Source organism: Pholcus phalangioides, unplaced genomic scaffold (genome assembly GCF_987345545.1).
Source record: "Pholcus phalangioides strain wild (caught in Gottingen) unplaced genomic scaffold, Ppha-v1.0 ptg000001l_1, whole genome shotgun sequence".
Taxonomy (NCBI): domain Eukaryota; kingdom Metazoa; phylum Arthropoda; class Arachnida; order Araneae; family Pholcidae; genus Pholcus; species Pholcus phalangioides.
Window position 1 is genome coordinate 13,188,222 of NW_028301594.1, and position 26,302 is coordinate 13,214,523.

General features: G+C 37.8%; 3 protein-coding genes across 3 annotated transcripts; 2 read left to right on the plus strand and 1 right to left on the minus strand.

Moving 5' to 3' along the window:
* Window positions 1-2,897: 2,897 nt before the first annotated feature.
* Window positions 2,898-7,293, minus strand: LOC149089902 (uncharacterized). Its single transcript, XM_089235500.1, has 2 exons — window positions 7,188-7,293; window positions 2,898-3,772 (listed from the first exon to the last, which is right to left on the minus strand). Exon 2 carries the CDS (start codon window positions 3,761-3,763, stop codon window positions 3,353-3,355), a length of 411 nt encoding a protein of 136 aa, XP_089091626.1. The 5' UTR covers window positions 3,764-3,772; window positions 7,188-7,293; the 3' UTR covers window positions 2,898-3,352.
* Window positions 7,294-13,706: 6,413 nt separating this feature from the next.
* LOC149089903 (thiamine pyrophosphokinase 1) lies at window positions 13,707-16,283 on the plus strand. Its single transcript, XM_089255973.1, has one exon. It carries the CDS (start codon window positions 13,914-13,916, stop codon window positions 14,670-14,672), a length of 759 nt encoding a protein of 252 aa, XP_089112099.1. The 5' UTR covers window positions 13,707-13,913; the 3' UTR covers window positions 14,673-16,283.
* Window positions 16,284-19,798: 3,515 nt separating this feature from the next.
* Window positions 19,799-25,377, plus strand: LOC149089904 (gamma-glutamylcyclotransferase-like). The gene is made up of 3 exons (XM_089255997.1): window positions 19,799-20,165; window positions 23,006-23,139; window positions 25,002-25,377. Exons 1-3 carry the CDS (start codon window positions 20,067-20,069, stop codon window positions 25,252-25,254), a joined length of 486 nt encoding a protein of 161 aa, XP_089112123.1. The 5' UTR covers window positions 19,799-20,066; the 3' UTR covers window positions 25,255-25,377.
* Window positions 25,378-26,302: the final 925 nt, after the last annotated feature.

The window sequence follows — 26,302 nt, forward strand, 5'->3', positions numbered from 1 at the left end:
TTTTTATCTTTTGTTTAATAAATGGGCTTTATGAATAAGTAACGTTTGTTTTGTTTCTGAACCTTTATTTGCCGGCATTATCCTTAATTTATGGACATGAGTGTATTATCAAAAGTATATTTATACAAATATAGATATAAACGACATAAATATTTGTTATGGATATTTTTGTTTATTTCAGCCACCTTGTTGGACCAATTCTAACTTCTGCATTTTTATTTGCATAAAATCAACAACTCATATGTGGCAAATAAAAATAATCTAGGAAAATAATAAAGTAGTCCATGCAAAGGTTAATCCTCCAGTTTAAGGTATATACAAATGAATCCATTCGTTTTATAAATTCGTGTTTTTATTCGCATATTGGTTATTATGAATATCGCATATACATGAAGCCAATTACTTTTATCAATCAAGTATTTTTTATTTAATGAAGTAACCATGAAGCCATTATTTTTCAACGTTCCCGTATGACGTCATTTCATGCGAGCTCAACTACTAATACTTCTTACGCGTGCATGCACTTCGTAAATATTCCTCTGGGAAATTTTCAACGAATTAGTTAAGTGCTGGCATGTGTGGTGTGGGTGCATGTATGGCTCTAACCAATTTATGTTGACAGAAGTATGCGTATTTAGTGTTCTAGTGCTGCTGCTGCTATCTGTCCTCCATATTTTTAAGGAATTCAACCATTACCTCCTAGAGAGGTTGTATCTTGGAGGAAATGGCTCAACTGTGTATGAATATAAATCTACTGCAGTGGATCTTAACCTGGGATCCTTGGAGAGGTTTTAGGGGATCCGTGATCTTGAATGAGAAAATACTTAAGTTACTGTTTTTACATCATTGTTTATTGAATATTATTCTGTAAAAGGGTCTGGACTTCATCTTATTATTGACAAAGGGATAAGACTACCGCAAAATTGTTTTGTAAATACTAAACATTAAACATAGCAACCGGCATTATGCCGCATGAAATTTATACCAATATGTATCATATCACCTACTAGTTACTTTCACGCTGTACGCAGGTTTAAGACCAACAACCAAATTTACTTGAAGAATTATAGCAATTAGTTTCTCTTTCATAGGTAGCAGCCGAATTCTCAGTACCATTGTTTGTTTTGTTTTTTTTGCTATGCGTCAAATATGTCTGCATAGTAACTGGTATTATGACGCAAAAAATTTAACTCGTTTGCATCATATAAATAAAAAATTTGAAATACTGTATAATGAGCAATATATGAAATATAAATTAGTGTATGGTATGGTATCATACCATACACTACTAATTTTTATGTTGCACACCGATTTGAAATCAACCACCAATTTTGCTTCAAATAATTATAACAAATAGCTTTGTTTTTATTTGATAGATGGCAGCAGGGGTTTTTCCAGCACATATGATAGAATATAATGGGTAAAAAGGAAATTTTTCTTCCATTTTCTTTTCACTGATGCGCAAATTATTTCTCCCGTTTATACTGACCCGCAGAATTGTTCACTTACTCACCGGCCCACAAGTAGAAAAAGTTTGAAGAACGCTGGTAAGAGCCCCGTGTTATGTGCAAAATGTTACCTGCAGTTTTACCCTTAATAACTATAAGAAGGTCTATTTGGACACGATAGTCCAAGTCGATAAGATACACCGACTCAAGTCACAAATTCATTCCAAAATTAACGACTTGAGTCGTGGTAAACTTTTTCAATGGTAATGCTCTCCTCAGGAAAAGAGAATTTAGAAATTTGCAGACCATCTATTCCAGTGGTTCTCAACCTTTGGAAGCCCGCGGCCCGGTTGATTTCTTTTATGTGAGTGGAAGGCACTATCATACGCATGCCTAATAGGGTATAAATGGGTAAAAAGGAATCGGTTAACTATTTTCATGGCCCAGCGGTTGAGAAACACTGATCTATTCATATATAGACTTTGATACGACTCTCAGGGGAATCCTTTTCTCCAAGAACATGGCATCAAAGGCCTTCAAACTTTGCTCAAAGTGTGTCTAATTGAAGAAAAAAAAAATTTAAGATGGATGACGTAAATGCAGAGTGATGGAAGTCGGAGTATTACTCCACTCGCTTACAGTACCAATTATGATCAGAAGTGTCGCAAGTTCGATAACTGATCCGTCCTCGTCAGAATATTTCCTGACGCGGAGGTATATAAGGAACGGCGATAAAATGACCACAGAATACATTGATGCTGCAGGAAGTCCTCTTTCCCCCCCCCGGAGGGGTTAGAGCGCCCACCCCTCGGCAAGATATGTATAAATATATGAAAAAATAAAGTCGAATGCTGCCATTCAGATTCTGACATAAACTGTAGGCCCAGTCTAATTAGCCGTCGTGTGCAGAAAATGACTGTGGTGCGACAAAAAATGAATAACAACTCACACCGACTGACTTGGAGACACTATATTAGTTATTTATATGACACATTTAATGGCATTAAAAAATATAATACATTATGTTCTTATGCAATTATACATAAAAAACTAATTCCATGTCTGCCAAAATTTATTTTAATCATTAAAATTTAAAATCGGGACAAAAATGGTGACGAAACAAATCTTGTTCACTGAACAATATATAATCGTTCCCCTTAATGATTCTACTTTTAATTCTAATTTCTATTGGCAGGGAAAATAAGTGTCGTGCCCCCCCCCCCCCCACCGTATGAGAAATTGTGTGTAAGCGCAATAAATAACTGAGATTTTCATGAATAATATTTATTAGTATTCAAGAATTTTGAAGGTGGTGGGATGAAAACATTTTATGTACATTTGAATATTTTTATGACAACGAAATAAGAGACATGTTCGTAAAAAAAAAAAAATTCACACAAAATCTATTTGTTTTTCATTCATCACATTCATTTTACACGGATGTCAGTTTTCAAAAGACTAGAAAATATAAAATTATGTATAAAAAACATTTTCAAGTGCAGATTCTTTACCACTAACACTACTTCGTGTGGTTACCAGACCTGCAAAATCAATTTGATGAATTTTTATTGTCTCTTAATATTTAGTTAACATGATAGAAACATTGCATCATATTCCGGGTTTTGGGTTTAAATTAGTCATTCTTTGGAGAAAATTTTTCATTTTGGATGGTAATTATATCAATGGTCACTTCGAATTTTCACGGAAAGAGTCCGAAAGGAATAAACATTTTACTTTCGATTCCAAAATTAATGTTCAATGTTTCTTTCCAAATTCGACTTTTTCGTTGTTTTAAGTCCTTACTATTTGGAAATAAATGATCACATTGACTGAACCACTTACAACGAAGGGATGGTCAACAACATCCACCCAATCAGCAACTATTATTTACGATTGGATGTCTTTTAGTTTTTCGATGTTTTCTCGAGAGCTTTCGTTACCACGGTCAGCAGTTCGGCGATGTCCTTCCCCGTCTTCGAGAAGTCGATCTTACGCCCAAAAGCGCCGCTGAGGAAAACGTCTGGTACACCAGCGGGAGATCCTCCGCCGACAGAAAAGAACTGGACGGCCAGAAGAATCAAAGGTACGGCAAAAACACCAAGACCAAGCACGGCCATGATTGGCAGGAGACCTGGCAATATGTTGCTTCCTAAGTTAGCAAGCGTACCGGTATTCATGGCTGGTGGGAAAATAGTCGGCACAAGCATTTGCCGTTTTTCTGTCGGAGCTTTCGTGTTCACCACGGCCGCCAGACAGTAAGCTAACATAGAAGCGTAGATGACGGCCTTGAATGAGTTTTGGATTACGCTGACCATTTTTAGATTCTGAAAAAAAAATTGTAGACGGAAAAAATAAATTCGATTTTATATTTCTTCAAAAAATAAAATAAATAAATAACAAAACAAAAAAAGTAGTTCCAGTTTTCAACCAACTAAGCGCATTAGAAAACTGAAATACTTTTTTTCGGATACAAATTAACAATAATATTGAATGAAACCTTTCTATAATATGGAAACCCATCGGACCAAAAATTTTGTCCTCTAAAATTTGCGAAATATGTCGCTGGCTGTCCCAAACTGTTTGCACTGTGGATCTCTGCAAGAATATACTTTCAATTCCTAAAGTTTTCAAATGACACATCGAGTGCAGTTGCTCAAAATGTCTTAAATTTTCCAAGGGGTCATGTACATGAAAAAATAGAAAAATAAATTCTGTTATGTATAGACCCTGTGGGATAAAATTTTCAATTAATGAAATGTGTGAAACGGCTCTGTGTGAGAATTCATTTACAAAACAAAAATAAAAAAATATTTTAAATGCAATATTAATGGAGGTATTTGACTTTGAAGTTTTAAGCATTTATCGGAAATGATTGAGGGTGTGGTTCTCTCAAATTGCAAAACGCAAATTACATATATCAAAAGTTGTGAAATTTTGTAATTGTCAAAAAATGTAGCTGCAATTTATTGTGAATAAAAAAAATAAAATAGTTGAGTGCATTCCATTTGCGTTAAGTCCCTACAAATGGCAACTTTTGAGCTAATGAAAACTCGCCGTCACAATGATAAAATGCCAAAATATAATGATTTTATATATTTATCATCTCGATAAATATTGCATTTAAAAATATGAAATTTTTTGCAAATGACTTTTCAGAGCGGAACATTATATATTACAATAAACGGAAGTTTTAGCACAAGTTAACATAAAAAGTTAATTTCTTTATTATTATTTTTTATGTATACGATCTTTTAAACAAATTTTGAGCTTTTAAGCAACTCCGTGTAATTTGAAAACTTTTAATTAATTGAAAGTATGTTTCGAAAGTCAATGGTTGCAAAGATATCTGCTGTGCGAACAATTTGGGACAGCCTGTATAACGGAATTCAAATATCCGATAACGGGAGGAGTTCATTATCAGAGTTTCTATTATAATTATCCGAATCGAATTATATATATAATACCGAATAGACTTTCATAGCTCTAATCATCCATAATAAAGATTTATTTGAAAGAAGCAGAGATGCATGCTCGTAATTTTAATAAAGTTTTTCCCGGCACGGTCCCTCCCCTTGGCAGAGGCAATGGCTAAAATTGGCTAAAGCCGATTGAGCGTGGACTGTGTTCGGTTTGAAAGAAAGTGCTCGTATCCCCTGGTGTCTCTCCGCAAAGAGCATGCAGACCTTCAACACGGACGATACTTATTCATGAAAACTCAGACAATTGCTATTTCCACTTCGAATTTGGAAACAAGATGCAACACCAGCATAAAATTAGCAACATAAATGCGTTAGCACCACATACAACACGTTCTGGCATGTACCAATTCTTCAGAAATTCCCCAGAGGAATGTTCACGAGATGCATGTACGTACGGTTAAGTAGTTGTAGTAGTACTTGTAACTATTTTTTCCTTAGTAATAAGCAATGGAGCACCGAAACCTTTTCTTTAAGTATTATAATTGTGGAAACTGCTTTATAACATCTTCACGGAAAGACCTTTTTTTTTTCAGAAAAAATGCACCGCTTGTAACAAATTCTGATATTTAAGGAAATATGAAATGTAAAGCGGAACTTTATATACTAATGCTCTTAAACACATGACACTACAACCAAAGCCACTGCCAAACATAATTTGCAAAACATGTTTTTATCAAGGGAAAACTAATCCTCAACGTACTGGGCTGGCAAAAAAAACCCATTTTCCCACAACCTAGAGGAAAATAAAAGACGGCTTTTGGGGGTTTCCCTATTATTTTCCGGTAAATAAGCCGCTGGGATATACCTAGGTATGTCACATCCAGAAAAATTGACAGAGTGACAATAAAGAGTTTTCATAGAAACATTTCTGCTTTTCAAACCGCATGGAAACCCTCCGCCCCCGTTATCATTATTTTAGTAAGACCTAAAAAGTACAAAGATCTGAATAAAACTGAATTTTGTGCATTCAAATTACCTTGTTTTCTTTGAAAATTTTATAATGTGGTACAGATTTAGCATTAGACATTATCCTCGGTACAAATGTGCATAAAAATTTACTGGATTCCCTCGAAAGTAGAATACCATAAAAAAAAAACTATTGGATAGGCCGAGACTTTCAACCAGACAACTAGAGCTTAAAATTAATTTTAAATCCTTAAATGCATAGCTTTGCATACGCGAAAAGTGTTATTTAAACGTTGATTACTGCATCCAGTATGAAGATAAAAATTCAGTCACCTTTGTACCCACACAAGATGAGAAGATCACTTTCTTTCTATTACATATTTTTGATTTTCTGGTAGACGTCCCAATTAAAGACAATAACTCTTTGTTGAGAGCATATGGTGGCTGTGATTTCACTAATTTGTTAAAAGGTTTTGTTCGCATTTTTTTTGTACTTCGAAGTTTACAATCCGAACTTCTCTCTCATTATAATTAGAATCACAAAGGAGGCAGTTATATATTTCAAAAGTAATATTGCTTCGATACATTTAATTTATGGGTGATTTTTGAGGCTTTATACGACCTATTTAAGGCTCTCTATAAACAGTAAAATTCAAGATAGATTTTTTTTAAATGATTTTTCAGGCTTTCTATGCATTTTGTCAACTATAAAAAAATTATCAAAATTGAAAAAAAAAATCGAAAGCAATTTGTTTAAGTATCACAAAACTTAATTATATCGGAAAAAAAAATTGAGCATTTAAGGGTAAAAGCTACACAAACCACACCTTTATTAGGGAAAAATGACAAAATATATAATGTAAAATCTGAAAAAAAAATAAAAATCTGAATTCAATTGATTCCCGAGTTCTTGACTGGTCACTTTCATTGAATGAATGACTAGAGCACTGCTATCAGCTTCCGAATGCGAAAAGGCCATGAAAGCCGAAAGTCCAAAAAAAAAATGATGCACAGTCTACTAAAATAACTGCCAGGAAAATAGGATTCTGCGATGAAATTTCACTGAATTGCTTTCTTGGTAAATTCTCCTATTGATGCAGGAATGTGAAATCAAGGATTATAAATGTCTAAGTTTCACCAAATATTCCAGATTCGCGTAATGCTCACATAAATCCATATTTTTAAAATAAACTGCTTTCGATATTCAAATTGCACATTTTTGATATTCGTAGTGTGAGCATAAGGAAAATCAAACAGTTCTAAGTTTCATTAGATATATTGAACCAAATAACTCCAGATCCGATTCTAGTCGTAAGTCTACAGCCTACTTTAGAAATAAGTTAGTTGAACTTACCTCCTTGATATTCGTTATATGAGAGCCTAGATTCTGTAGTTTTCACTCAAGTGCTAGTAAATTAGATCTGAAGTAACTTCAATACATCATCTTATTTATATGAGCGTAAAATATGAATATTAAACTATGATAAAGTTGAAGAGATGAAGAGAAAAATTCCACGAGTCCCATTATTTTCCTTGATGAATGGTTTTCTTTCTTTAGGATGTCATCCTCGTTTACATTATTAAATGGTCCTAAATACTCAACGGGCTGTGATGGTTTCGGGACTCTGAATCCTTCAGTGGCTATTCCTAAAGTAAGAAAAAAATAAAATAGAGACCTCGGGTGCTTTTATCTGTCTATTTTGTACACGCTCGAGTCGGTGAGAAATTGAAAAAAACACCTTTTGTATGATATCCATGTTACAATACACGTCTGTGTAAACACCCTAGCTTTTTTTCCCCCCTTTTGAACGTTGACGTTCAGAGAGAGTAATGGGATCATCATTTTGCATTTATTTGCATTTTTTTTTTTAAATTGTGAAAGATACGGATATGTGGTCCCCGACCTAAGGAAACAATGAGATATATATATATTCCTTGAATATCGAAACATTATTTTTTTCTTTTGGATGAAAATATTTCAATAAAGCAATACCTGTCATTATGTATGGTATCTTTCAGAGTTCATTCGGCAGTGTACGTATTATTTACCGTAGAATATCGAATAACCGGCACGGGCCGAAGAAGAGAAACGCGTGTAACCGAAAACTTTGGTTAAACCCAGGGCCGGATTTTGAATCCTGCGAACAACGCTGCCGCAGAAGGCGCCAACTGAAACCGATTTTTTAAGGCACCAACTGAAAGGAGGTGATTTTTTAGGGCACCAACTGAAGGGGGAGCGATTTTTTTAGCACCAAACCGAAATATCATTCGCTTACACTTGAAAAACATCCAGAAGCAGCCTTGGTTAAACCGACAGAAAATTCTAAAATTACAAATATATATACAGAATATAAAAATATATATTATATATAGATTTTAATCTTTAAATACAGTAGTTTTCATAAATCGAAATTTTTGCCTTGGCATGTTTTCCTTTCTTACTAAAAATACAATAGGCAAAAATTTCGATTGATAAAAACTAAAAAATACCGTACTATATTTTACTACACATTAATGAAATAGTTGTACACAATCAATGATCAATCGCACTATATGCAAATACGTACACTAAAATACGTTCAAATTTTTTTTTTTTCCAATTCAATTTTATATATTTTTACATACCTTATTTAGAATAATTCGTAGTTGATGCATTTTTTTGCTCTTTGAGTCTTCACAATTTCATCTATACCAGCAAGAGCTGCAAATATTTCAGGCCCTATCTTTTCAGTTTGCTCCCGTAAGGGCGGTATTCACCGACATGGTTTAAAGTTTAAACTATAGTCACAATTTTTTGATAAGAGATCGACACGGATTGGTTAAATTCAGGTTTTTAACCAATCTACGTTGATCTCTTATCCAAAAATTGTGACTACAGTTTAAGTCATGTCGGTGAATACGGCCCTAAATGGCGCAGCGTTTTTATTGCATGTTTATCATTTTTCACTGCCACATTTTCCTAATTCCTCTGGAGCATCTTCTGCTGTACCGTAACCTACATCTACTCCACAATAAGACACGAGCTGCGGGATCAAGGGGACGGCATTCGCGCTCGGAGGACCCGTCTTACGAGACAACAAGAGAGGTGACACGGTTACCTATTAAAAAGTATAACTTACGGCCAAGAAGAAAAGCATCGGTTGTTTCACCGACACCTAATATTCGATACAATTTACGCCCAAGAAGACAAGTGTTGAACTGTTTCATCCTTTTCCGGCGGGTGTGAATGAAATGGAGATGCCGGACATATAGACGTCAATTTATATCTTATTACAGCTTGATTGCTGAGGTTGGTATATTCTAAATTGGATAAACTCACTTCCAGATTCTATCACATACAAGACAAAAAAATTATTCTTTGATTATTTATATAAGGACTATTACGATTACGGACTGATTATCTGTGGATGATGCTATATGATCACAATTTGTACGATTATTTATTCCAGATTATTTATTGTATATATGTATGTCATTGTTATTTTCACATAAGTTAATAAATTTCCGGATACACCCATCCGGGAAAGCTTCGATATCTCTCTGAGATGGGAAGCGGGGTGTGTCCGGTCCTTCAATGTTCAATGTATTTTCGTCATCAGATTCGGCCATGCATTCAGCAATAATTTCGGTATCAATCAAGGTTGTAGTGAACTGTCCATTTCCACGAAATCGGAAGGTGAAATTTTTAGCTTCAAGTGTTTTTTTTGGTAACGTCCTAATGTTTATGAAATTTCATTTTCAACATTCATTTGAGATTCGAGTGAACCACCATATGTGATCCTTAATCACTGAGACGACTGGTTCCCAAACCGGCAACTTTCTTAAAGCAATTTTGAATTATCTGCTGGCTGACTTTTTGCCATGCTCAACAAAGCAAAGGATGACTTAACTGCCATCCGTATGGCATCCACCCACTTCAATCATAGTATCGGCCTGTGATTGACAAGATCCCTCAACACAATGGGAATTGTGCTGTACGAATCTTTTCTTATCAGTTTCTTTCACCTCCGGAGAAAAGCCGGATTAACGCAAAAGAAAAGGGATTTCCCGTGTTTTCTTTTTACTATCATTATGCTTGGCCTTCATGATAGAATGTTTTTTGAAAATTACTTTAAGACAGAAAGATGAAAATACATTGATTTAGCACAGTATATGCAAATATTTTTTTATTTTTCGAGTTAGAGTTTTCGAGAAAGAAAGGTTTGACTGTACAGAGACGGACACTGTACGAAACGGAAACCTGCTTTCGACGCACTCAAAAATAGTCCATTCATTGATTAATGCTTTTATGAGCACCTTTATAAAACGGAAACCTGTCTAAAATGTAATATTATTTCAGTTTCTTGACGTTTAGTTTCGTACACGTTTCACTTCATTTATGAATTTCACCTGCTTGAAATGAATATTCATTGTATATCCTAATGTCATCATGACATTGCCATTCATGTCGAAATTGAAATTGAGAAAGCTAAAATATACTCAAAAAATATTGACAGTTTCGTAGTTATACAAGCCGGGTCTTATTTCAATATGGACAAGAAGCAGCATTCGCCCAGAGTCCCATACATTTATCCTCGAAATCTAAAAGGTATATACATTATTCGATAATAAACTAAACATCTTTAGCTATATTTAAGGGGAGGCCCTAAATCCCTGGGGCTCCCCGAAGTAGAAGATCGTTACTAAAAACGATAAGAAAAATCGAGCTTCAAAGACATCATTATAGATAATCATTATATTCTGTTTCATTTATTTATTTTTGTTTGTAATTAACCGTTGTTTACACAATAAATTTTGGCTAATCTCTAAATAATCACACCTTCAATGTCTCACAAATAAATCATTACGTTGGGCCTGTCTGTGCAATAACCTCGTGCTTGACGTGCTTTAATCTTCCCTTAGGATTTAGAAATTTTTGTATTTCGGTTAATCCGTTCTAAGGTTAATAATCTTGGTTCTACTGTATGTATTAAGATTTCACATAAATTATCGCATTCTGCCTCCTGCAACGTACCGTAACAATAAGCTCTGAAAAATCATTCTGATTTGAGCAGATCTTATTTATTTCAGTTGTGAATATGCAAGTCTCTTAAGTTGAGTATTATTATATTCATTGCGACATTATTGAAACTTGTTTTATACACGTTGTTGGAAGAGGTCTGGGAAGATGGATTGAAGTCATCACCACTCAATACGGCCCGGTGCCAAGAACAATTTTGCGGGTCTAAGTGAACAGGCTTTTAAAATTTAAATCTCCAAAAAGTTAGCGTTTCGAAACTATTTTAACAACTTCACGTACAGGCTTTTGGTAACAAATTTGGATTATCTCTATTTGACGAATCGGTGATAAATCTCGTGTCCTAACCTAACCGTACGTTAGAAAAGGAATGGAAAAGGAAAAAAAAATGTAAAAAGAAAAATTATAATAGATAAGACAGATAAGAGGGTTTAAGTCTTTCTTTAAAGTCTCTTTTTATCCTCACCCTACGTGTTCCTTTTTCGCTCTTACATGCATATGGTAGAAAGATTAATTATATGTAAGGAGAGGGTAAAATTTTTTAACAGGAGTACAGAAAGAAAAAGCAAATTCAGTTGATCGGGTTAGTATAAGGCTTTGCAATGATGGAGTGAGAAGAAAGAAAACAGTGAATTTATTTTAATTTATTCCACTGGCGTTTGGATGCAATATTACGTCCGTGATCGTAAAGGAGTTAAACGCTTATATCTCGAGAAGTAAATATTACAAAATGTGAACGTTTTTTGGAGTCTACGGATAGATCCTATTAAGAGATTCAACAGCACCTATTTAATGTTGATATGTTCTCTGGTTTGAGTACCGGGCACTGAATGGTGACGTAACGAAATTCTTTAAATGCTTATACCTCGAGAATTATGTACAATAGGGGAGAATTTTTTTGAAGGGGGGGGGTGTCTATGGATAGATCTTGCAAATACAAATTCAATGGTACTTAATAAATGATGATATGTCACCTGGTTTGCGTACCAGGCTTGCTGTTTTGAAAAAGGATGAGTGTGTCTATAAGGCAGGTTTAATACTGTCTTGTTTTTAAATTGAAAATTTTAAGTTAGTGGTCAGTCATTCGTTAAGTGTGTCAGGATGGAATCATCGTACAGTATTTTAGTTATGATCGACTTGTTTGAGCCATACACGATACACTCACACACACAACACTTTCCGACATGCGCCAATTCGTTAGAAAGTCCCCAGAGGAAAGTTTACGAGGTGCATATATGGTGTATTTTAATCCCGATTTTCAATGTCTGCTAATATTTTGTGATCTGTCAGGGCTGTAAGTTTTGCTACGGAGGAATCCAACTTTTCCATGGGCTCATTCCCCAGGACTCCAGCTGAAATGATTCTTATTATTTTCTGTACTTTCATAGATTAATAAATTAACTTTTGAGAAGCCCAGAGAAAATTCCTTGGGGCTCATCCAAGATCCCTTTTTAAGAAACCTCCTACAGGTTGGGGTGTCAGGGAATTCGGAAACCAACGGAAATCTTCACGGATAGTCTCTCTAGCTCATAGTTTTCCGACCTTTTTTGTCCCATCGCCCCCAACGCAATCTAACCCATGGGATCCTATGTTAAACCCGTAGCCTCTACCGCCCCCCCCGAGGGCATTAACGCCTACGTTGGGAATCACTGCTCTAGCTTGTGGCGAAACTGAACCAACGTTCCTCACAACAATACGTGCGTCGCATCCGTCTTGTGTGCCAACAGTAAAACACGCCTTATATGGATGAAGGAACATGAGGGAATTTACGGGAAGAAACAAGCCGACACATTGGCAAAATGCAACAGTGTCATTTCCGGAGAGGCTAGAACTACCCTTGCCAAGTAGTTTTGAGAAGCAAATTATTAATAAGGCCAATTTGGCAAGCACACTGGGATCTAAATACCGCAAAGGATGCATACAAGATCCAAAGAGTCCGTTGGAGTAACGAGGTTTGGCACAGAGAAGTGATCATAATTTTAACAGAGCACAATCCTTCATGGAATATCTCTTCGGAGATTTCGTATATCTAATAATGACTGGTGCGTCTGTAGAACTAAAGGTTCACTTCCTCATTATGCAAGTGTCCAAAAAACGTAACATCCACATTTTGGTCCAGTAGAGGCTTTCAGAGCATTCTTGTGGAAACAATGTTCTTTAAAAAGCCAAATAAACGCAAAAAAGTTGAAAGACCTCATCAGATAAGTAGAGAAAAAATCCCCATGAGATTCACAACAAGAAAAGCCGTTGCGCAAATGGCCACTCGCCCAGGAGTGTTTGTGTACCCATCATAGACGGAGATAGACCTGGAAGTCTGGGTGAGCACGATGATATCAATTCAGATATACGCTGGGGGGGGGGGCATCGCCGTCTCGTACCTCCGCCCATAGTACCCATAGGAGTAACTAAGAGAGTGTGTAAGCATAGGAGGGACCGTGTCAGTGAACAATCAAAAGAATGACAAAAAATGATCAAGAAAGTTTTTATGCATGGGAGTGACCGAAAGTTCACGTTTTTCTCATTAGTGATTTTTTGATACGTAATTTGATCGGTAATTAGCAATTCTGCTTATCTTTGGCATCATTTTCGTTGAGATTTCTTGTATTTTCCAGTATTTGGTATGCCATTTGTCTTTTTTTTCCTTTAGCAAATATGGTCAGCGCAGTTGTATTTATTTTCCATATCTTCTCTTAAACTACACAAAATTGAACAATTTTTTTAAAAAAGAAAACAAAAATTTTTTTACAATTTTTTACATTTTTTTTCATTGAAATCTCTAAATTTTGACAAGTATTTGTTGAACTGTAACTGCAAGGCTTATTTGCATGATCTTACGCTGCCACGCCAGTCGATACAAAGGCACACTTCATCCCCGCACATTGTAAACATGTGCATGAACGTAAACAAAAACCAGGTAGGCGTATTGTAGTATAATTTATTCCTCTATTTGCTGGAGAAAATGACCTTCGAGCTCATAAACAAAAGAAAGATAAGGAGAGGATTGATAAAGAAATAAGCTGAGCTCAGCTACTGATCCGGATAGTTTTGAGCTATAACGCCAAGATGTCGGATTGGATCGAATGGGACGTCCACAGCCTCCTAAAACCTGGGACGTCTTCGGCTGTGGCGCTGCTCATACTCAACCAGCCGCTGACCGATAGCATGCAGGTACTTTTAAGGAGAACTTGGGAGAAAGCTGCTTTAAAAGTCGCCGTAGACGGAGGTCTCAACGCTCTCACTGACGTCCAAGACAATGGACGTCCACTGGTCCCCGACGTCATCTGCGGCGACTTCGACTCGTTGTCTCAAGACACACTCACTAAATACTCCGGAATGGGTTCCAAGTTGATACGCACCCCAGACCAAGACGAAACGGATTTCACGAAGGCTCTTCGGGAATGCTCCAATGAACTCTCCGCTAGAAAGCTGGTCGTGGACGCTATCTTGGTGTTTGTGAACACTTCGGGACGCCTTGATCACGTGCTGGGCAATTTGGACACCCTCTACAAGGCCAGAGAAATATCTGATGTCCCGGTTTTTCTGTTGGGCGACAACTCTATATGCTGGTCGTTGGAGAAAGGTAGACACAGAATCGTTTACCACGAGGAGATGGCTAGAAGCCACGTCGGTTTGATACCGTTGGGGCATCCGTGTCCAAGGGTGACGACCAACGGTCTCGTGTGGAACTTGAAGGATGATGGGATGGAATTCGGGAAGCTTGTTAGCATATGCAATAGGTTTGATGGATCTGAATTTGTTTCGGTGGAAAGCGACGAGAAGCTCATATGGACTATGGAGTTCGAATTTGGTAGTAATGAATGATTATCTCATGTACAGTAGACTCTCTCTGATCAAAAGACCCGTGAACATGCATTAAGGGGTTAAGTAAATTTCAAGTCTCCAAAGTGCTCTATCCTGGCCTGCAAGTAGGCTAGGGCACCAGATTCAACCTGTTTCTTGCGATCACGTTGGTGCTTTCTGAAGCACCTAGAGTGCTCATGCTAGATTTTGTGTTCGCGAGCACTTGATCAACTTTTCAATTAAATACCCTGTAAGAATTTTATTCAAGTATTACAATTATGCAGATTTCAAGCATGTATGTAAACATTGCCGTAAATTGTACATGCTCAACTCGCGGGCCTAATGGGATTCCAAGTAACATGTCTTTGACTTCGAACCTTGATTTTGTGAAAATGAACTGAGAGTGGCCCAGCACTCTCCTAAAGGTCCTGAGCAGCCTTTCTGTTTGATAAGGTTAGGTAGTGCTCGTGACTTGAAAAAGGTTGCAGACTTCTGGGGTAAAGGTTTTGGCTCGGGACCCACAAAAAAATTTACTTTTTCATAATAATCCTTTCAAGGAAGACCTCAATGAAAAAGTCTGTCCTGAAAAGCTGGGTTTAAGCTGCGGTCGCATTTTTCACAAAATGCGAAAGAATTAGTAGCCACTTTCGCAAAAATACGTGCAGGAGGTACAAAACGAGTAGACATCGAACCATAGGCGTATGTAGAATTTTCGGGGGCTTTTTCAATGTTTTTTTATTCTCAATGGGGACGGGGGGGGGGGGGGGTACTTTTTTCCCTGCAAAATAACACTATAATCTCGGCTTCAAGAGGGGTTAGAACCCCAAAACCCCTCTTTGCGTACGCCAATGCATTCAACCATCAATCATTAGCATTGTAGCATTTTGCTAAAGCTTTTCCCCTCATTTTCGCTAAAGGAATTTTTTATCTAGCTTAAACCCTGCTGAGAAGGCATGTTACTGCCTTAGCTCTGTCCCAACATAAGTAATCGTCATAAATGATTATTGGGTAATATGAGGCCACCAAAAACTAACTTCATCCAACCACCACTGTAGCGACGTTAGGTTTGAACCCTGGGATGCAATCCTGACATTTTGACCACTACCCAGTGGCGAATAATATAAATTTCTACGCATAGAGATGCAGTGGCAAAGTTTTCTTCTTCTACGCTAAAAGAAAACCTGCCTAAAAATGGCTGATTAGCGCACGGCTGGATTATTGAGAGTCTACTGTACACCAAAAAAAAAAAATGTTTATTGCTATTAGCGCAGTATTACATGCTCGTATCTCAAACGGTATTAATATTAGTACTTATATTTATCAACCACAAATTTGTATTTACTCAGAATTACTTTTTTGTTATTTAACGTTTTTGCGTTGCAAGGAACCAGTATTTTATTACAAGTATTTCTATATTCAATTATATGATTGTTTTGTAGTTCTTTTTGTGTGTTTTTTTACATTCAAATACAATGTTCAGCATATACGTTAGCGAAATCCTTGATGGTAATTTAGAGTTTAAAAAAATCAGCATAAGTCAAAATTTATGAGATAAAGGTTATTCTCCGAGGAAAATGATTTTTTTTTACCTCTTTCCTTGCAAGTAAACATGCTGACATGAATTATTGAATTTTCTCAAAGTTGTCCTGACGTTAATTTAGCAATTGTACATAGAAAACTTGATGTATAATTCTATTTTTTTATTTTTTAGTCGGTATGGCGACCCTCAGGGCCGCAACTAGACGCTGGGGCAAGCATATGTTCTGCCCCCTTCTCATAATGTTAAAAAAGAGGTTAGAGGGTAAAATTTACACCCACTATGGTCTGGGGTACCAAACCCATCTGCTGTCCCCCCTAGTTGCGGCCCTGGTGATCCGTCACACGGAATTTTTCTGGCCCTCTGCTGTAGTTGATCTTTTTTCAAACTACATGCATTTGTTATCTAAAAAATATTTAATTCAGTGGTGGCTTGCAAACATATGCATCTTATCCGAGAATGATGTCACTCTCCATTGCCATACGAAGTTCTTTAACAGCTGGCTGATGCGAAGATGAATTTAGGAAGAAAGAAATTAGAAAGAAAATTCAACTGTCCTTGCGGGGTCTAGTAGTCTGGGGGCTCGAGTGGGAAGATGTGGGTTCAATTTTCCCGCAAGGGCAGTTGAAGAGCCTGCTGGAAATCAATGTTAGTCCACAGCTTTTGTTGTAAGACAACGAGCCATAATATGATGCTCTTGAGAAATTTGATGAAGCTGTGGTGGAGTTAATGAAGATTTGAGCAACTGTCTTCCTGGAAGATTGCAAGTGTTTCGAACCTGTGGGTGCTCGTCTTTTAGCTTTATGTTGAAAGGTTTGGTTTGATTTATAATTGATTTCGAGGGAAGGGGGGACTCTCTTAAACCCATGCAACAAGCAGCAGTGGTGCTGAGCACCCGATTCTGATGTCATTGAAAATGGCCATTCATTGTGGCAATCACTTAGATCTAAATCTACCAGATTTTTAAAAATTATAAAACACCAAACACATATTTCTCGGATATGTGACAACTTAAAACATAGATGGCAACACTGTACACCTCCAGGATATTGATAAACTTTAAATTTTGTTTTCAATAAGTTATCTGTTGTAGTAATAGCGTTGCTACAACCACTAAAAGTATGATATGAGGCCGTAGGGAGGGGTGACAGAACTTCAGGGTTCAGTCATCTCATAAGCGGAGATAAAACTTGATGACAAGAAGTTCTTGTTGGGCAGGATGATGTTTTTTAATACATTGATGGCCTCGACTTAGACAGCATGTTTTGAATAAATTTACTCAAAATTCCGTTTTGAAGATTCATTTTACGTGTGGAACTTAATAGGAGCCTGATTTAATTGCAGTGTACAAAGCGTATAATCAGAGTTGGGAGCTCTATGTCGGGGGATATGGCGAGGCATTTTCCACTGTTCTTATGGTGTTCATCACTAAAAAATTGAATTTTTAGATTTGTTGCCATTTTGAACTAGTCCTTGATATATATTAGATGACAGACACATTGATGTTAACAGAAAAGGTAGGGGGGGGGGGATATCTCCACTCATGGCTAAAAGGCATAAATAATGAGAAAGGATATGGAATATCTGCTGCCATCTTATATTTGTAAAAAAAAAATTAATAAAACACGTATCTAGTTTCATCCTCGAAAACTAGATGGCAGTAAAACCTTCGAATAAATATTTGTTCCCCTATGAAAAAGTTTGAACCGTTCATATTTATATCATAACAAATATCGATGTTTGTGGATTATTTTGTACTTATTCGTTATCTGAACCACCATAAATGCGTTCCCCCCGCCCCCAAAGCTGGCTCTGTATAGGTGAGAATTCGTTGCATCGATTGTAGCCTGTTCAGTAATACCGTCAGCGACATCACGGCTAAAAATTTAACATGCGGACCACCATGTTTATTGACATGAAAATTTGGACGGCTATGACCAAAGCGGCTAGAGATTCAATACAGCTTTGACTATGACCAGAGTTGCCAGGTCCTTAAAAAATTTCCAGCCAAAATCCTCTTCAAAAAGTAGCCCAAAATATTTGTACTTGTGCTGCTATCTATGAAGCAACAAGTGAGCTACAGTTTGACGATATTCTAGTCTGCAAAGGTGTGGTTTATAGCTTTTCTTGTTATAGTCCAGTAACTCCCCCTCCCGTTTTCCGTAAAAATATGGGTTTTATTTTACCGAATAAATTGATTTCTTTGAAAAGTTGCGAAAGTCAGGGCTACACATTCTCTCTCCTGGAAAAACGGCCCAGAGATGGACTGGAGTGGAGGCCGTCTTAAAAGCATCATGGGCAAGTTGATTTTGCTCAGCCCTCTATCCAGACTGCAAATAACATGCTTAATCTCACAAATCTTAACCATATCACATTATCCCCCCCCCCCACCCATTCAAGGCCTCCGTGACGTGCCCGGGTTGGCCCATGCGTCAAGACGGCATACTGCCTCAAATTGTGCATAGTTTTGCATAGATGCTCGTTTTAAGAGCATCATGGGCTCCGAGAGCCAAGTGATTTTTCTGATTCCCTAAATGGAAAATCCCCGAAAAATACAACTACCTCTCGTTTTTCTGAGGCCCCCGGGCCATGCGTTAAGACAGAACTGGTTCCTGGGCTTGAGCCCTGCCAGCTCCTCGCTTGTGGAGGCTACGGTTTCTTTCACTGGCTTCTGTGGTCTAGATACTGTGTTTCCCAACCGTCGGGTCAGAGCACGACCTCCTATATCAAGGGCGTAGCGAGGGGGGGGGGGGACTTGAGGGTTTGGTCCCCCCCCCCCCCCGAAATGTGAGAAAATGACAGGAAAAAGATGGCCAAATCCATTGTTCTGTCACTTTGGTCCCCCCCCGAACGAAATTTCTGGCTACGCCCCTGTCCTATATAACCTTGGTTATCTAGGTGGTCGTGGTCAGAGCAACACCTTCTATAGAAGAAGGCTTCCGTAAGACGCCTTCATATGTATTAAGGAGTTCTAGGCTTCCGTGCGAAGCTCGTGACGTCACTGAAGTCTCCCATTCCCCTTATAGTAATTGGATACATACAACATACTACTTCCCTTATACTACATTGGATATATGATAACCGACCCGCCGCGGTATCATAAAGGTTGAAAACTACTATCTAGAGCCTAGGACAGTTCCGAAGTTTTTGTTTTACGGTCCCTTCAATTATTGGGTCGCAAAGGCATTATGGTTGAAAGTTCTGGCTTTCCATAGTTGGGTGAGATGCCCCCATATCCCCTCTGCCTTGTCAGGAAGAAAACACAACATAGGCGGGGACTGAAGTGAAAAAGAAAAACTTCTTTGCTCGCAAGTAAAGAAAAATTGGGAGAAAACCGCCACAGCCAAAATTTCCCGCTAAACCGTTTTCAAAATTTGGCCCAATTTGGCGGGAAAACCGCCAATCTGGCTATGACCTTTACCATTCAAATAGTATAATAATAATAAAAAAAATTCTCACTATGAAAATGCTGCTATCTATGATTCAAAAGTAGTACTAGTTAGTTCTTCGTTTGCTTTTTAAATAATAGATGACAGCATAAGTTCTATATTTGTTTCTTATATCTCATCAATGACGTTTTTAAATTCCCCAATAGATGGCAGCAAAAGGTACAGTACTGATACACGGACTTCTTCAAAACAATGGCGAAGGTGTACAAAACCGCTAATTGGGAAAAAAATCTCTCAAAAATTTCCAAATGGCAGGAATAAGTGCGTAAATCTAAAAAAAAAGCGTCTCGAAGTAATTTTTTGTGGTATTTCAAGAGTAAAAAAAAAAATTATTGATAATTATCGTTAAGTTTTAGCGATATGGCAACGAAACTTGTTTCTTTCCTCTTTGTATTTGTTTACATATGAAGTACCGGGTGTGAAGTAAAGATGTCTTTCAGATACTTTGCGTACGCTAGTAATTTACTCAGCGAACGGATGCGCATAAACTGCCCCTCGGCGGTAAAAGTATCCATTGCTTGTCTCAAAGTAATTCATTTTTTTTGTATTATAAATAATGTATTTTCAAATTTTTCTCCATATGCCTGATTCAATGATTTGAACACAAAAACTCAAATTTCACAAGCCCGTCTTAACAGCATCATGCTTCCCTGAGCAAACAGGGGAAGGGGAATTTACGGGCTGCATAAATCTTGCAGTCCTTTGCCCATTCTAGTCAGATTTTTTTACCCTAACCCTCTAATTTACTGCTCTGGGCTTTAACATATGCCGCCCTCTTTGCCTTTCCCCGTCCCGTTAATTCTCTTCACCCAGCTCATATGGAGCCATGTTCAACTCAACTGAGGAAATTAAGGAAGACTCTTCGGCATTCCTTAAGAAAATGCAGTCTACTGAGTTTCCCCCCCCCCCCCCATTAATATTCCTTTGTCTTTTGTGGTTGCTCACATGCATTCACACCTTGTGGTCTCTCTTTTGGCTCGCCCATGCTAACACTCTCTCAGGACAGGACCGTCTTAAGAGCAGCATGCCCCATCCCAAGCCAAGTGACTTTTCTGAGGACCTACCTGGCAAATTCCTAAAAAATTCAACTACGTCTAATTTTTCTGACGCCCTCGAGCATGTATTAAGACAGCATGGTCTTTAGGTCACTCTTTTGACCATTCCCATGTTTATACTCTCTCTAGGTCAGTGGTTCTCAAACTGGGCCATGGAGCCCCCTTTTATAGTCCTGGAGTAATCTATGGGAGTCGCGGTTGGAAAGAAAAGCCATGATTAGTGGGGGGGGGGGGAGATCACAAAGAGCTGTGAAGATATAAAGCTTTCAAGTGAAGCATAGTGATTAATAAAAAATAGTGCTTAAATATAGTGAAATATGTGACTGATTTTTGAAGCCTTCAGAGCTGTCCATACACCATACAACCAAGGCCAATGTGGGCATGGCCTGGAGCCTCATATCCATAGGGCTCCTACATACATGGGTGAAGATATGGAGCTGGGGGCGTTGCCAATATCATCATGCCCTGGACTTTATAGTCGAGTCTATCTACACGTGATAAGATTTGTAAATTGTTTTTCCCAGCTGAGTATGGGACCCTAGAACATCACTTTATCCAAGGACCCATGATATTGAGACTGCCATGCATGTCTTTGATAAGATGGAAGCTCACCAAACTCTACCCCAGGGTAGGTACAGGCCCCTAGATAGAAATTTTGTTTGGGGAAGGGCAAAGTCATAGAAACAGATTTGGCCATCTTTTCCGCCTTTTTTTTGGTAGTTTTCTCACATTTCGGGGGGGGGGGGGACACTCTCCCCAAGTCCTTATGGCCCTGGGTATGTGTATACCCAGGGAAATATATCAGGAAGGGGAGTTTATAGTGCAAGTTCGTTAGATTGACCCGTGTTTTACACAGAACTATTTTTATTAACTCACTGACATGGCCCTTCATCCTTTTATGCCACTTATGTAGTTGCTCACTTACATGGGCCTTGTTTTTGGTTACTCACATGCTTGCACACACGCTTCGTGTCACTCTTTCGGTCACTCAACTGGTCTCTTGCTCCCTAGGTAGAGGTGGATTTGTCACCCTTCTGGCATTTGTCTAACTTTCTTTACTACTCATTCCTGAAATTTGTGTCCTGGTTATATCCTGTTAAACCCCCAGAAAATAAGCTTTTGCGAGCAAAGTCTGGGGACCCTACCTTATGGGAAGTACCAGCCAAGCTAGAACTATGGGGGAGGGGGCACTCTTCATACCCCCACTTTATTCATTGCAAAATTATCTACATATAAAAAAAACATGAATGGTATTGGAACAGCATTTCTAGCACCATAAATTTGAAAGCAGACAAAGAAAGATCTCACCAAGGGGCTGGTGTACTAGATGCTGGGTCAGGGAATTTCTTCAAATCTGCAGAAGTCTCTGTCTGAGCATCTAGTGCACCAACCCCTTGGCGAGATCTTTGTCCAGCACACAAATTTATGGTGCTATAGGTGCTGTTCCAACGCCATCCATTTTTTTCAATATGCTGGCATGGGCGAAGATACAGAGGGGAGGCATCATCAAACATCCCAGCATCAAACTTGGAGTCGGCTGATCTAATGTATATGTGTATATATGAATTGATATCATCATCATCGTGCTCCAGACTTTCAAGTCTATCTCCGCCTATATATGCTGATCACTTTGCAATGTATAAAAGTGGGTGCTGCCATTCACATTTTTATAAATATTTTCATTGTGACTGAACCGCAAGAGCTGGGGCTTCACTTTTTTTTTCAGATCCTCCAGTGTATACTCTGAAATAGCTATATCTTGAATTTCATACAAATAAATTCGTTGATTTTTGTGGCCGTTAGGGGCTTGTATATTGGCAAAGTTATTTTATGATCACCCTGCATATGTAGGCAGGTCCTTAGACAAATTTATTTCAGAAGGGGACAACTTGTGTTTCAGGGGAAGGGGGAAACTGGATCAAAGTGATAGAACAACAGACTCTCACCCATATTATTTCTTACATTTCGGGGGTAACCGAACCATTATCTATAGGTGTTTACGAAAAATGTTTTCATAACATTGTTAAGAGGCCCTATTAACACTGACAGTGTCCAATTAGTTTCATGAAACGTGACTTTTTTTTTCCTTCTTTCACGAGTAAAGTAATATTTCAAAGCCTAGTAAGACTAGAGGGTGCTGATGAGATAGCCTACTGCTAATAACTGCTCATGCACCTCATACACATTTCCTTGCAGAATTTATAACGAATTGGTAGATGCTGGAATCTAAGTGTGTGGTTCCTAATGTATCTATGTTGTCCTTAGCACTGATAAGCCGTGAGACAGTAAATGTATGTATTGTATTTTTTTTAGAATTACCAGCTGACATTTACCGGTTTTGCTGATACGTGGCAAGGTGCGACTGCAACAGTCATAGAGAAGCCAGACAGTAGTGTTTGGGGTGTAGTATGGGAAATATCAAAAGAGCATGAGGAATGTCTTGATAGGTATTATATTTTATCATTATTACATACAAAGGTCATCCAGAAAGTAACGATCGATTGGCTGAAATATTTAAAAAAAATTTATAATCAAATAAATAACCTTACCTAAATGGTCTTTATTTTGTAATCACCTCCTTTATTTAAGCATTTATCGTATCTACCCACAAGCTTTTGGATTCCATCATTGTGCTCAGTAACTGCCAATTCATTGAGCCAGGTGTTAACTGCATAAGAATTCAAGTTAAGAGGTGATAATTACATGGAACAAGGCCTGAGCCATAATGGGTATGGGTAAAAGCTTCCCATTGGAACGTGTCCAGATCTTGTGCTATAACAGTAGTGTGAGGTTCATTATTATGTTTAGAATGGCACAAGAAAGCCTTCCTCTCCTCCGATTTCGGATGTCTTATTGCAGTTTCCTAAATGTCTCACAATAGCATTTAGCATTGATCGTAGTGCCTTTTCGCATGAAATCACCAAGATACCCTTTCGATCCCTTTCATTAGATGCGTTTTTCCTTTCATTTATTTTTGTATCACCGTACGCGTCCTTTAATTGATGACGATTTCCATGGGGTTAACTTTTTTGAGCATTCAAAAATATTTGAATAACTCCCACACTTCACAGTCATATAGGATTTTTAATCAGACAATTTCATTTTAAATTAACATGAAATCAGTAAAAATAAACTTTTGCAACCAATAATCACAGAAAACTAAATACTTGGGGAAACAGGAAAACTTTGAATGATGAAGATCATATGATCTGCGCGGTGGAAATATGCAATTGGTTGTTACTTTCTGGATAACCTATGTGTAATAAAAAAAATGTTTCGTATGTTAACTTGTCACAGATGTCATCTATGCATAAAGCGTGTGCTATAGCATTCAAATCAACTAAAAATTTGGAGGAAAAAGCCATCATAAATTTATATAGAAAAGAAGCAAGCTTTTAATATTTTTAAAAGTTTTCCAATAACTTTTGAGTCGTAAGTATTGATTTTTCGTCTACGCACGCATTCTTAGTTTTTCAAACTACAGTGAAACTTCAGTTAATGAACATAAGTTCATTCCGTGAACGTACTCATTATCTGAATCACTCATTACATCAAATTAAACTTCTCCACATGAAATAATAGAATGAGGAATATTTTTCTCTTCCAAAGACAAGATCCTGTCTTCAAACTGTTCCTGTGGAGGTCTATCAGTTTGTCTGTCATCAACTCCCTGCCGTGTCCCTCCACTAGTTCTTGAATGTCGTCCTCATTTAATTCTAGACCCATGTTCTTCCTGGAGGGCACAGTCTCTTCGACAACTGGGGACTTCTGTTCATGAGCTAACCCCTTAAAGTCACGCTCAGTTATGCAATCAACCCATAATTTTTTCCAAAACAGAACTGAGGGTTCTCTTGGTTCAGATGTGGTATACTATCTGTAAGCTTTGAGGACGTTATCAATGATCTTGAGCCAGTGCAAGATGTGGAAGTGGTGTTTCCAAAACTCTATAAAGGTCTGTTCCGTTTGGCACGCTGATTGAAGATTGCGCAGGAGAGGATTGCCCACAGTACATGTGTTGGCAAAAGTGAAGAACCATCAATTCAGTTGCTATTGCATGTAACTGAGTAAAGTTAAAAAATTTTTCTCGAATGTGAAAAGCCAAACTTTGTTCAAATTTTTTTTTTCTGTTAGAGTTAGGCTTGTTTTGTGTTCTTCTGGTGCTGCCATCTATGTTATATATTTTGAAGTGGAGATGGCAAATTACACTGCATACATAATCAAAACCAAGCATTGTCATGATTATTTCTTTATGGCAAGAAATGCTATTTAATTGCATGATAATTAAGTATGGCTTTACTACTTTTTACAGGCAAGAAGTGAATTACCGTTCATTCACAATAACAGTTCACACCCCAGAGAATGAACAGCTGAAATGCAAAGTTTACCAAAGGATCCCTCCGAAGCTTGAAGGTGACGCACTACCATCTGCCATATATAAAACTGTGATGATCAAAGGCGCATCTGAGCATGGACTGCCTCAAAACTACATAGAAGAATTCAGAAAATTTAAAGATAATGGGTATAAAGGTCCCATTAGTGTGCCCGTGAACGTAGAAGTTTGATTTTATTCACGTTGCAGCCAACACGTCTGAACTTTCTGTTTGTGGCCATAATGTAATATATTCATATGAGCCCCTCCTACGCCATAAAATAAAATGATAAAAACCAGTTTTGTTACAAACTAAGTCATGTTTTACAATTTGATGTGCTTACATAGGTAATGGATTACTGAAATATACAGACAAAAATAAAAGGTTAGGTAAAAAGGTTTTTTTTTTAATAGTGGCGATATTGCTGTAGAGATGTTGTTAGACAAACCCAAGCAGTGTCTTTTATACTAAGGATTATTACATACCCTGCCTTATAGCAAAAACACAGAATTTTCTTCCCACTTCATTCGTAGATGCGAGGCTAGGTGCATCTCAACAATTTCGGCACACCAAAAATGCTCAGAACCCCCTTGCCCCCAATTTTATATATCTTATGGAAGGGGCGGAATCGACATCCATTATTTCAGTCTATGCAGAAGAAATATCCATACAACAAATTTTAAACCCAATGCCGCTGTGGTGGTCGAGTGGTTATAGTGCCGGACTCGTGATGCGAGGATCCGGGTTCGAACCCCACAGTGGTGGTCAGCTGAAGTTGGTTTTCTGTGGTTCCCAACTTCAAGGCGCAAATGCGAGCCGATCTCCCCGTTAAAAAGTCTCGCCACAGAGAGCAACAGTCCTACAACGGTAAATCATTCAACCATAACACTTCACTCATAGTTAGTAAAACTGGGGGCAGATGACAGCACTACACATAACAAGCATTACACAGAAACAAACTTTACGCCAGGTTGCACTACACGTACACGCACATTCCCGCATATACCGATTCGTTGGGGGGTTCCGCGGGGGGGGGGCGGGGGGACGGGGGTGCATGTGTGGTGTAGTAGTAGTAGGTAGGGGCTCGGGGATCCATGATGTTCTTAAGTCAGCCGCCTCGTTGGGCAATTTGCCTGGTGTGGCGTTGTATTTGTATTTGTATAAATGTAGATTATCACAAAAAATGGAAGGAATTTAACACAGAAGATAATTTTAAACTAAGGACAGAATTTTCCCAAAA

What these genes read in the sequence shown, in the direction of transcription:
- LOC149089902 (XM_089235500.1), bottom strand. Translation starts at nt 3,763, where the DNA reads ATGGTCAGCGTAATCCAAAACTCATTCAAGGCCGTCATCTACGCTTCT.
- LOC149089903 (XM_089255973.1), top strand. Translation starts at nt 13,914, where the DNA reads ATGTCGGATTGGATCGAATGGGACGTCCACAGCCTCCTAAAACCTGGG.
- LOC149089904 (XM_089255997.1), top strand. Translation starts at nt 20,067, where the DNA reads ATGTCTTTCAGATACTTTGCGTACGCTAGTAATTTACTCAGCGAACGG. An exon ending in TATCCATTGCTTGTCTCAAA is followed by an intron (nt 20,166 to 23,005) that starts GTAATTCATTTT and finishes TATTTTTTTTAG; the next exon opens with AATTACCAGCTGACATTTAC. An exon ending in CATGAGGAATGTCTTGATAG is followed by an intron (nt 23,140 to 25,001) that starts GTATTATATTTT and finishes TACTTTTTACAG; the next exon opens with GCAAGAAGTGAATTACCGTT.